Below are 12,771 nucleotides of genomic sequence, written 5' to 3'. Positions count from 1 at the left end.
TGGTGCGGTCCTGGGCGTCCGCAGCATCGCAGCCCCGACCCTGCGGCCGCGCGGACCGGAGGTGCGCCCCCGAGCTCAGCCCGCAGCCCCCCGGCTCCTCGGCGGGCTCACACTGCCATCTGCCGCTCTCGCCAACCCAGCCGCGCCGCGCGGAACCCGCGCTGAGCCCCGAGCCCACCGCATCGCCACGGACGAGGCGCGGAGGGGACGATGGTAGAGCAACACTAAGGTGTCGAGGAAGGGAAGCCTCTCCCCTTTCTGGGGGACAAACAGCCCTTTCAAACACCTCAGGGGCTACAGTTTGCTCTGAACTTACACCGTCCTGTGGCTACTGTCTCCCCGAGACAGCATCGACTCCCTCCACCAGAGGAAGAGCCATTCCTGACTACTGGAGGGGCTGAGAGCGACTCGCCCAAGCCTTCAGCCTCTCTACGTGCTGACGGAGTTGGTTGAGCTGTAAGACATCACCTCTGCCAACCCTCTTCCAAACGCACACCAGTTGCTTTGCGAGCTGATGTAAACTTGCTCGTCTGCAAGGGGGTGTGAGGATCAGCCGGCGTGGCAGAGATCCTCGAGGATGTGATAACACAGGGAGGGGGTGAAAACGGGGGGGAAAAAACAGTAGAAAACAAATGATGAAACAAACCTACAGCACATTTCCGGAGCAAACACCCGGCAGGCTAAAATTAGCATGTATCCCTGGCACTCGGGATACCTTCCCAGTGAGAAAGCAGCTGTCACCGGAGTGCTTCCATACAATGAATGACACCCTTCAGCGACAGGGGGGGGTACACCTCATACCAGATCTGCCCAAAACAGCAGCATTGGCTGGAGTTAGGGTACTGCCAGTAACCTCACACAGGCCTTGGGAGTCCTAAAACCACGTCAGCAGAGCCCAACTAGTGAGAAAACACATCACACCAGTGAGAACCAGGCAGGCAGAGAGTACGAAAGCAGAAATCCCCCACTAAAACCACTTCAATTCCTCCCCACCCAGCCCAGCACTCAAGGAGCATCTTGTGGGACCCCGCGCCCTTGAGCCACCAGTTACTTGGGAAGAGGTAACACCAGCGGGAGACACCACTTTAGCTCCCTTCACCCCCCCATTGCTGCCTACCAGACGCCAGATACCACCAAAAAAATAAATCAGTGCTGCTTTGGGATCTGACTGACAGCTGTCAATCTCTCCCTCCTCACCGAGCGCGAGAAAGCAGAGATCCCTCACTAAAAACACCTCAATTCCTGCCCCTCCAGCCCAGCACTCAAGGAGCCCAGCAGCGGGGCGATGCAGGAACGGCCGGCACCGTACCCTGGACAAAAAAGACATCCCGACAGCAGAAGCATCCTCTTGCCGTGCCGGCCGTGCAGAGCGCTGCAGGCAGAGGGAGCGCTGGGAGCAATATTGAGGAAAGATCCCGCCAGCCTTTAAAACCAGAGCATCTCTAAGAGAGCAGAAGCCGAACGCCACGCCACGGTGCAGCTCTCTGCCACCTCCTCCCAGCCAGGGCTCCGCAGGGGAGCCGGACATCACACGCTGCTCCCGACCCCGGGCCAGGAGCCGAGTCACACCAGCCAAGCGCTCTCACAGTGCGACTCTCCTAAGAGAGGCCATCCGGCCACAAAAGAGCCCGCACCGGCTAGAAGTTACACCAGCGCCCTCGAGTGATGCAGCTCTGTGCCAGCCAGCACCGGCGCCTGCCACGGAGGCAGAGCACGGAGCTCCCACGCAGAAGCTCCGAAACAGGCGCTCGGTCATGGCACCCATCACCCAAAGCGTCAGCCCCGGGCTCTGGTCCAAGCCGTCTGGTGCAGCGGAGTTTTGTTAACCCCTTTCCCGTAAAGCGGATGAACCACAGGGGCCGCCGAGCGGTGCGAGACAGGTCTCCCGGGAAGGCGCAGAGCCGGACACGCCGACACGGCGGCAGCAGCATCGTCCCCTGCCGCAGCGCAGGGAAAGACACGCAGCCCCATCACCCAGCTCCGCCACGGCGCTGCTCAGACAAACCCAGCGCAGGCTGCTTCCCTGGGGAGAGCAAACCCCCCCCCGAGCTACGCAATAAGGTGAAAAGAAGAAGGAGAGGAAGGAAAGGGACACCCTCTCCTCTGACCGACTCCGGTCCGGCGCGGAGATCGCTCGCAGGCACTGCAGAGGGTCTCGGATGGGGACACAGGAAGGGGGAGTGGGCATCCCCAGGAACACAGATCCTTTTTCTCCCGCCCGCTTGCTGTCTGGAAAAGCCAAAGAGCAGGCGGCATCCAGCTATGGCGTTGTCAACCACACACAGCTGAAAGTCAAATGTTTGTAGGAGCCGGTGTTGGGAGCAGCCAACAGCACCCAGGAGGAGAGCCGAACCCTCTCCGCTCAGTTTATGCATCTCAGGGCTGAGAGGCACAGAAGCATCAGCCGGCAGGGGATGCTGTCGGCTTTGGATTGCTTCTCTCCTTGCTCCTCCTGGAGCCAGAGAGGCCCAGGGGCCAGGGCAGGAGTGGGTGGCTTTCAATAAAACTTTGATGTCCCTCTGTTCCCTCTCCAGCGCCTTTGCAGCAAGGGCACACATCCAAACAAAGCCCTACCTACCCTACGCCCCCCCCGATCTGCACGCTATCTATATTATACATAACGAGGGGCACAAAACAGGGAGGAACCACAGCAGTGATGGCTTTAAGCAGCTCAGCAGCCACGGCTGGTGCGGTCCTGGTGGAACTCCCTTTGCCTGGGTTCAGTGGGGTCCGACACCGTGGGCCGCCGTGCCCAGACCAAGGCGAGCAGCTCCGTCCCACCCCACATCGCACCGAAAAGCCAGCTGCTTACCCAGCTACGTACTGGGGGGTTTCAGCAGCGAACCTAAAGGTCTCAAGGTGAACACATTGTGGGCAGAGGAGCAGCCCTGAAGCCAAAGCCGGTGCAGCGAAGCGGCTGGGCACCTCCGTACCCAGTCCTGGCCGTACAAGCAGGGGACACCTGCTTTGTCCATGGCAAACACAGACCTGGGACACGTTTTGTCACAGCAGGGTGGCTGCCCGGGCTCGCCGGAGAGGGGGTGGCAGCACAGGGAAGCACCACGTTTGCCCCGTCCTCCATCCGCAGGAAGGTTCGTGCGTGGCAGGGGGAGGGCGTGAGACGAGCTGCCGGCCCCAACCACATGCCAAACGCCTTCCTTGACGTACGCTCCGTCTCCACAGCCACCAAACAAAGGAGCTGGCCACGAGGCCGCCGGGATGCCAGGATTCCCAGCCCCAGGGCTGGCAGGGAAGCGGGCACCTAGCCAGCCTGCAGCCCCGTACGCCCTCGCCCCGCTACGGGCTGCTCCCGTCAGCACGGGGGCACGCACACCCTTTGTTTAATGTTTTAATGACCGGGATTCACTGTTTAAAACAAGCATCTGTGCAGAAGACAGCTGAGGAAGAGACAAGTCGTTGCTGACACAGGGGAGGCGAGACGAGGGGACCAGAGGAGCGGGGTCAGGAATACCTTAGGGGCTTCAGCCCGTGCCCGCGCTCCGCTTGTTTTCGCCAGAAAGATGCCCAGAATTGTCTGTGGCGTGTTTGCCCCACACCTGCAGCTTCGCAGCTCAGCCAGGACCCGGGGGCACGTGTCGCCTCTGCCCTCGACTTGCTGGCAGCAACGCTCTGCCCTCCTTCTTTAAGGACATCGAGTGCAGCACATGCCACAAACAACCCCCCCCCAGGCCAGGTCAAGAGGCAAATCCCTCCGTTTTACCTCCGGTATGAGCTGGGACAGTGAGCGCTCTCCCCCACCCTCCCCAGGCAGCGGGTGAAGAAGGTGAGAAGCTGAGGATGGAGTCGGACATGAGACAAGCACTACGTGAGAGGTGTCCTTAGATCACAGTTTCGCGCCCGCAGCACTCCAGAGGGTCGGTGCCGCAGCAGCCGTGGCATGTTTTGTGCCGGGACAGGAGCAATCCAATCGAGCCCAGGCGACGACGTCAGGCCGGGCAACGTGGAGGCAGAGGGCAAAGCAGTTCTTCAAACTGTGATCTAAAAGCAATAGCTCCCTTGGAGGTGAGCGCCCACTCAGCAGCCAAGAGGCCGCGGGGATGGGTGTGCCTGGACCCACCTCCAGAAGGTTTCTATTGCTCCAGCGCATCCTGGGTGGATGGGAGAATGACAGGGACTAACCAGCGAGTCTGATGGTGGAATGGAAAAAATGGTATTTTTTTGGCATGACACACCACCACTTACCAGCAAGAAGCTTCCTATGTTCTTTAGAAAGCAGGGGAGGGGGAGGAGAAAAAGGAGAGAACAAAAACAGTTAGAAACAAGAAAACAGACAGCTAACCCAAAGCTTTCCTACCCTCCCCCAGACCCCCTCCTCCGATGCTGCACTATCGACACCACCTGGGGCAGCTTCCATCTATCTCTTCCAGCCCTTTCCAGGCAGCATCGGGCACTACCTCCCAAATCACCCCAGGAGATCGTGGCTGGGTTGTCGGCCTTCTAAGCCCGTCGATTTAAACATGTTTGCGTGGCACGACGGGCTCCCAAATCTGCAGATATCCAGAAAACAGCAGGAACCTGACGTTACTGACGATACCGCACACTGCAACAGCCTAAATTACGCACAGCAAAAGAAGGTAGAAACAGAGAGGCTCAGAACCAGAACAGTGCAAATGGCAACAGCAAAAACCCCATCGGGAACATCTCGGCACCGACCGCTGACTATCAGCCACACAAGACAAGCACGCCGGATTAGATACCGCGGTTGATTTGATCCACGGAGAAGCCTGCGCTCCTTCCTTACAAGGACGGCTGAAGGAGGTCCTGGAGAATGTAACAAGTGCAGCCAAAGACTCAGAAGCCAACACGCGTTAACTGTTGAAACTTCGTGTGTTGCCCTGTCAATAGACTATTTTTCTGAAACCAAACTCACAATTTGGAAATGTTCTGGACCAAAGCCCGGAGCTATGCGCAGCCTTAGCCCAATAGGGGCTACCAAGGATCAGATGTTTCCCATTCAACTCAAAGGGGGCACATCCTTTACCATCACAGCTTGATCCCTCCTACCCAAACACTGGGCTGGAACTACTTTTGAAGTCTAGGAAACCAGAGCACGAGATGAAAGAAGGTCCCCAACGCACATGACGAAAGAGAAGGTTAAGAGTTAAACAGCTGAGCATTTTAATAGTTGTTATGGAGCATAGCTTATTCATCTGCAAGTCATCTATGGCAGTACAGAAGTCCCATAACCATCACAGCATTCATTCTAGATGCCTACGGAAATAGGAGCTGCCATCACAGCCAGGTCTGTGTCCCACCAGGACATGGGTATCTCCCAGTGTGACATGCAACTCTTAACCCTCCTTTTCTATTCCACTCAGACCGCTCTGCCTCCTCATACGACCACACAAGAGCTACCAGAGAGTTAAGAGCCGGGTGGAGTTTGGAGTACGTGGTACTTGCTCTCCACAACCATCTGAGAGGAGGGTGCAGAGAGGTGGGACTCGACCTGTTCTGTCAAGTTACAGGTGACAGAACAAGAGGAAATGGCTTCAAGTTGCGCCAAGGGAAGCTTAGATTGGATATTAGGAAGAATTTCTTTACTGAAGGGGTCATGAGGCACTGGAACGCGTTACCCAGGGCAGTGGTGGAGTCCCCATCCCTGGAGGGATTTAAGGGTCATGTAGATAGAGTGCTCAGGGACATGGTTTAGTGGTGGGTTGGTCAGTGTTAGGTTAACAGTTGGACTAGGTGATCTTACAGGTCTTTTCCAATCTAGGAGAATCTGGGATTCTTCTTGTGTGCTTTTCTCAGGCTGGATGCTCAAAGTCTGCCGAAAGAAGACAGACGCGGAGCCCCAGGGGAGGCACAGCCAGCCGGGTGGGATGCAAGGGACAGAGGTGGGCGACTTCCCAGGGAAAGGGAGCACGCTGAGCCACGTAGCAGAGGAAACGGAGGAGGAGGATAAAGGCAAAAGGATGCAGCTGGAAGAGAGAGAGCCTCACCCGCTGCCCTGGTACCCGGGCTGAGGGGCGCTGAAGCCTCCCCCCGCCGTGCTCTGCATGCCACGTTAGCAGCAGCTCCCACAATGGGCTGTGGGACACGGGTAATGTGACACTGTGAAGAGTCCTGACAGCTCACTGAAACTATGAGGGGAAAAACAAAGTGAGCATTGAGGGCTGGAGACGGCCCCATGCCAAGGAAGTGACGTGAAGCCTTCTCCATTGGCAACCGGGAGCTCTCTCAGCTATAAGCTGTTGGGAGATGCAGGGAAGAAAGGAAGAAGGGAAAACAGCTTAAAAATATCCCAGAGCAGCAGTTATTTTGGGATTTTAATTTATAAAAAGAGGAAGAAAAACAGAAATGAAAGCCAAAACCCCACGGCCGGCTCTGGTGCAGATGAGATATCAGTGTCTGGCTGCAGGACCGCAGCGCTCCCTCCCTTCCTTTGTATTGATGCCTCTAAATTAAAATTACGCGGATTGTGCTATCTCCATCGCATCCTTTTGTCACCTGGCAGAAGAGTTGGCTCTTCTGGGCACCGGGACAGGACGGTCTGGGATTGCCGGAGGGAAGAGGGGCCCATCTCTTACTCCGCTACTCCTGGAGAGCAGCGGGAGAGCCCGTTCTCGCCAAGGCAGCACCTCTGAAGAGCTTTGCCTTCAAGGCGAAAGGAAGGCACAAGAGCAGCAGCAACGCGTTTGGGACAGCAGAACAGACTTGATTTTGCCGCTGTGCAGGGGAAGGTGAGCGGCTTTTCCTGGGGCGTTCAGGTAGAGAAGCCCTGGGGACAAGCCGTGCTTAGTTGGGGTTCCTACAAAGCTGTGTGCCCGCCGTGTCTCAGGACCTTCAACTCCACCACCCCCAAGGGAAAGGAGGTGAAGGCCAGTGCAGGAGAGAGGCAGTCACCGCCGGGGAACAGAGTATGGGCAGAGTGCGCATTTTGGGGGACATTCCCATTGAGGAGGGGAAGTCTCAGCCAGGCCCTTCTCCCCCCACCCCCGTTGCTCCGCAGCAGGCGGGTCCCCTCGGCCGCTGGCACAAGCGGCACAACCCTGGCACCCCAGGGAACACTCCCCCCCCACCCCCAACAGGGCACCACCTCACTCCACCGCGGTCCAGCCCACATCGCCTAACGCGCACAGGACAAGTGACATGCCCAAGGCCACCGAGTGAGAATCTGTGGCGGAGGCGTATCGTATCGCGCGCGCGCACACAGAGCAGGGGGTAAGCTGGATGCAAAGACCTCGTTTTCCATGCGCAAAAGCACGGCATTCCCAAAGCAGCACCTTTTCTTTAAGGTACCCCTGCGGCACCTTGAGGTGTGGAGACCCTGGAGCCCAACTGGGGCTTTGCGCTGCATAAAGAAGTGTCACCGCCTGCCTGTTCCAGAGCGACTGAACCTTTCATATGCAGATATCAAAACCTGATGTTCGCCGGGACTGTAACAGCAGCTCCTTTTCAGAGCCAGGGGAAAACCAGAAGGAGCGAGACGATGATAAAGAGAAGAAGGAGTTCCCCGGCCAAGACCCCCGCGGAGCTGCCAACTTCAGCGCCGCAGCCCTCAGGATACGGGAATCGCAGCTTTGGAGCACCAGGACAAGAGCCACGAGTGCTGCTCCAAGCCCAAATGCCACCTTGGCTGCCTGGGCTGCAGAACAACGGGGAGGAACCCACGGGACGAGAGTGGAGAAAAGGGTCGGTGTCCCATGTGAGCGCCGGTAGCTCTAGTTTATGGGTGGGGAACAGAATCCCAGAAGGGTTCAGGGGACTTGAGACGCATCCACTTGGCCACAGCAAGACTGAACACTTGACCCCGTAGAGCCAGAAGTCGCTTGTGACTCACGGAGGCCCCCGAGCCCAAGGCAGCCCAGACCGCCCTTCTGCTCAGCAACGGCCCCCACCCACGCAGCGCTGCTCCAGCGCCAAGGCCACCGGATAGAGCCCGGACAGCCCAGCACCTCCCCACACAGGCTGACCTCCAGGGCATCCAACCCCGCAGCTCCTGCTCCTTCTTCCTAAAGCTGGGGGAGATCACGCCGGGCCGGCGGGGTACACACATTCCCCCTCTCGTTTTCAGAACAAAAGTGCAATTGAGATGAGTAACCCCAAACCCTGACCTGCCTTTCAACTCCAGCAAATTTCACTCTGCTTTGATTTCCCCTTCGTCGTGCCGTGGCTCAATGCGGCAGCTGTTAACATCAAGAAGGGGGAAATAAGTTTATTTTACTATATATTAAATAAAACAAAAAAGAAAGGAGAGCAGGAGGCTCTGTTCCAAGGTCAGGCACTTGACTGCAGAAAGTTTTCCTGGACAGAAACACTCGGAGCAGGGAAATACACCCGAGCTTTGCAGAGAAGCAACGCGGAGCGGGAAGCTGGTGTTGGTGCCGTGCCATGCCGGGCACGGGGAGCGCAGCCACGGCTGGAACAAAGCAGACCTATCTCTCTGGAGCACCCAGTACATGCTTTTTGAGTTATTACTCCTGCCAGGAGCTGAGCTACATCATTGTGAAAAGTGGTACTTCTGAGAAACCACATGTGACTTGGACAAGTCACCCAACACAGCTGTTGCGAGGCCAGAACTATCTCCTGCTTAACAGCTCAGTTCCAGAGACGCTCGACCAACGCATATCCCAGACTGTTTCCCAGAAAAAAAGAATTTCCCAGTCAGAACAGCTCACCAAGGCAAGCTGTCCTCTGGGAAAACCCTGTTTGAAGATCCCAACCTGAAGAGGAGGACCTGGAGTTTGGCCTTGCAGAACGAGACAGGCTGGAGAGTTCGGCAGAGAGGAACCTAATGAAATTCCACATGGGCAAATGTAGGGTACTGCGTCTGGGGAGGAGTAACCCCATGCACCAGTACAGGTTGGGGGCTGACCTGCTGGAGAGCAGCTCTGGGGAAAGGGATCTGCGAGTCCTGGGGGACAACAGGATGCCCATGAGCCAGCAATGTGCCCTGGTGGCCAAGAAGGCCAACGGCATCCGGGGGGGGCGTCAAGAAGAGTGTGGCCAGCAGGTGGAGGGAGGTCATCCTCCCCCTCTGCTCTGCCCTGGGGAGGGCCCCATCTGGAGCACTGTGTCCAGTTCGGGGCTCCCCGGGTCAAGAAGGACAGGGAACTGCTGGAGAGGGTCCAGCAAAGGGCTACGGAGATGAGGAGGGGACTGGAGCATCTTTCTGATGAGGAAAGGCTGAGGGAATTGGGGCTTTTCAGTCTGGAGAAGAGAAGACTGAGGGGGGATATTATCAAGGCTGATAAATCCTTCAAGGGAGGTGCCAGGGGGATGGGAACAGTCTGTTTCCAGTGGTGCCCAGTGACAGGCCAAGAGGGAACGGGCACAAACGTGACCATGGGAAGTTCCATCTCAACCTGAGGAGGGCCTTCTCTGCTGTGAGGGCGGCAGAGCAGTGGCAGAGGCTGCCCAGAGAGGTGGGGGAGTCTCCCCCTCTGGAGCCATCCCAAACCCGCCTGGACGCCGTCCTGTGCCACTGCTGGAGGTGCCCCTGCTCTGGCGGGGGGTGGGATGGGGGAGCTCCAGAGGGCCCTTCCAGCCCCCACCAGTCTGGGATTCTGTGAAAGGTCCCCGCTAACCAAACACAGGCTCAGCCCCGGGGCTCTACGCAGCACAGGGGGGTTCCTCTGCAAGTCCTCCTTCAAAGCGGGACCCCACGTCGTGCCAGTGAAGGCCATGGGGGGGTGGACATTGCCCACCCACACCCCAGGTGCACCCAGCCAGGGAGGAAGCTGGACCGCCGGCAGAGCCGGGCTCCGAGGAGCCAGGAGGGATCCCTGATGGATCCCAGCAACCCGACAGCACCGTGTTTTCTTTGCCCTCGCGCTAACGTCCCCGATAAGCCCGCCGACGAGATGCAGGTTGGACCGTCTCATTCCCAAGGAAACAAGCCAAGGGTTCCCACGCCACCTTCCCGCTGCTCAGTGCACAAAAGCAACCCAGACTTCCTGAACCCCCTCTCTCTCCGTGACCCTCCCTACTGTTTCTCTGCATCCTGCTCCAAGGCCACGCTCCGCGCTGAGATAACAAGGCGCTTGGCTGCCAAAACCAGCAGCCAGAGGGGCCCAGGATCCACGCAAATCTGCATTCAAACAAAGACCCGATCTGAACGCTCAGAAACCAGAGCTGAAGCTCTGCGGCTCCGGGTTACCTAATCCACATTAAGGCCGGTGGGGAATCTCTGGAAGAGCTCCTGGGACTGGGAATCCCACTGGAAGGGCAGGGGCACGCGGGCGCCCATCTCCCCAGCCAGCAGTGGGGCAGGTCGACAGCTCAGCCCCACAGGAATCTGCGGCATCTTCTGGATTTGGTACCCACCGACCCAGACGAGGGGCTGGAGAAAGTCAGAATAACCAGTTTCCATCGATTCAACGTTCAACCCCCACACAAAGAAATTAAACCCGAGCAATCGCACGCTAAAAAGACGGAAAATTCTCCATTTTCTTTGCAGTTGGCACTTAATCCAGAATTTTTCTTAAGTCTGGGGCACCCGGCCGTCCCTGCGTTTGTAAATTACACACTAATTAAACACATTACGCTCTCTCTCAAAAACATATCAATCAATTGGCGTGCGATCAGCATCCAATAATTGCCGCTGCTGAAATTCAGCCTCCCCGGAGAGGTGCAATTTTCCCTGTTAATTGTTTAGGTTTGGCAAGCGAGCTGGGAGCTAACGAGCAGCCCAACTGCCACCTCGGGAGGAGGGTGCCGCTGAAGGGAGAAGAGGCGGCAGGGATTTTCCCACCTTCCCCCCTTCCCAAGCTGGGAAGAACAGTCCCCAAAACACTGCCAGAATTGAAACCAGATGTGTAGGAAGTGTCTCATTAGCAGTAATTGCTTTGCAAGGATTTGAGGTTTCCCCTCTGTGCCACCACCAAACACGCTTTTAAGAAGCTGCCGTGGGTTGGGTACCGGGATGGACTGGTCGGAGGGGGAGGAAAAAACCCACAGGGCAGAGTCTCTACTACACTAACGTTTTTATTGAAGCCAGGGAAAGTTTACTCAGACGGGGCTGGCCGTAGGCATCAGCCTGCCGAGCGGCAGAGGATCACCACTCCGGCAGATTAAGCTGAAAAAACTCAGCGTCTCAAACCCTCTTTCTCCACTGCGGCTCATCACGGCCAAATGATTCGTGAAATAGCCTCATGATTAGCTCCCTTGCACCCTCCCTGCTTTCCTAAGGGGGGAAAAAAGAGGCACGAGATGCTCCAGGAACTCGTCTCCTTCCCCACAAACTCAAGGCTGATTAGAGGACCTGGCAGGGACTCCACGCTTCCCTTACCCAAACGTCCCCGCTTGTAATTTTACCTGTGGAGTGATTTTCCTTGGATTACAGGGCTGAGCCCAGAACAAATCAAAGCCAAAAAAAGACGCAAATAAGAACAACAGGTCAATCAGGTCCTTGCACAGAGCTACAGTTTCTGTTCCCTGGAATAAGGAGACCCAAACCAAGGCAGGACAGCCACAAGCCGCCTCAGGGACTGGATGAGACCCCCCCCCTCTGCTCAGCCCCCTATGGCATCGAGAGCTGTTGTTTGGTCCGTGCTGCGCAGGTTTCCCCCATTTTACACAAGAGCAAAGGGATGATTTAGCAAAATGAATGGGAATCTCTCATTTATAGCAGACCGTCTTCATAATTCTGCCTTCCTGCACCCTAGACGGCACCAGCTCTGATCGCGCCGCAGAGGGAACGGGACAGCGGTTAAGCAGCCGGGACATCGCTCTGCTGTCCTCCACAGCCGGTCTTGTCCCCTCCCGGGGGGCTGAGCTGGCCCCAGACCCACAGCCCCTTCTGCTGGGACCCGTGCTTTGTTCTCCCGAGAGAGAAAACCCCGGGAAGCAGCACCTCGAGCCCTAAGCCCCCACCAGAATCACCCCCGACGCATCCCTCCGCGAGGGATACAACGCTGAAGGGGAGAGGGTGTCACCTGCCGCAGGCGACACGATGCTCTCCAACGGCTTTGTCACCTCGCTGGAGATGAGCGAGTCCATGCCCAAAGCGATTTCCCTGTCCCGAGCGCCATTCCCTACAAGGCAGGTCGCGTGAGGGACCCCAGAACCAGCCGGGGTGTGCTCCCAGGAGGAGACCCTTACTGTGGGACCACTCTTCCCCCTCCATTGCCTTCTCCAGCCTGTGCAAGACAAAGGACCCAGTCTTTGCTAGACATAAACTAACTGTAACAGCCACCCCCGGGGAGAGGGACAGAGCGATTCGAGCGTCAAAGGAGGGGTAGGCACCCGCATTATTTTTGGTGAGACGAGAATAATTGAGAGCCTTGCAAATCTGCCGTATTCCTCGGGCTCCTTTCTCCAGTCCCTTTAGCATGCCGTATCCCCTCTCCCCTCTCCAACGCCAGCAGCGCTCGGATCGCGGTCTCCAGGGCTAAGACAATAGCTGCTTATGTTCTAAACCAGCGCCGCTTTCTGGGAAGAGAGCCAGGCCTGGCAGCTCTCAGCAGCAGGGAATAAAAGCCGTGTTTGTGCTACGGAGCCCCTCTGCACCAGTGGGGCACCCTCAAAGGGGAGGCAAGGCATCAGCCTGCCGGGGATGCGAAACAGAAACGCAGACGGATGCCCCGGGTTTAGCGAGAGGAGAGGGAGAAAGACCGCGGGACCGAGAAAGAAGCGAGTGCCTTGTTCAAGGGAGCGAGCTGCGCCGCCAGCGGCGAGCAAGGCACGGGCAGGGGCGCAGCATCCTCCCCTCCAAGGGCTGAGAGAGCCAAGACGGCGGCGCGTCAGGCTGCCGAAACCAGGGGGAATTGGGGATGCTCCGAACCCCGGGACCGCTGGACGCCGGGC

General features: G+C 57.5%; 1 protein-coding gene across 1 annotated transcript in view; it reads right to left on the bottom strand.

Moving 5' to 3' along the window:
* Window positions 1-12,771, bottom strand: part of AGRN (agrin) — a 130,130-nt gene that overhangs the window by 78,996 nt on the left and 38,363 nt on the right. The window contains 1 exon segment of the mRNA XM_009889659.1: window positions 4,204-4,224. Coding sequence (XP_009887961.1) covers window positions 4,204-4,224 — 21 coding nt within the window.

The sequence above is a fragment of the Charadrius vociferus genome, unplaced genomic scaffold (genome assembly GCF_000708025.1).
Source record: "Charadrius vociferus isolate BGI_N301 unplaced genomic scaffold, ASM70802v2 scaffold477, whole genome shotgun sequence".
Lineage (NCBI taxonomy): Eukaryota > Metazoa > Chordata > Aves > Charadriiformes > Charadriidae > Charadrius > Charadrius vociferus.
Note: the sequence above shows the minus strand (reverse complement) of the source record. Positions and strands in the feature narration are given on the sequence as shown.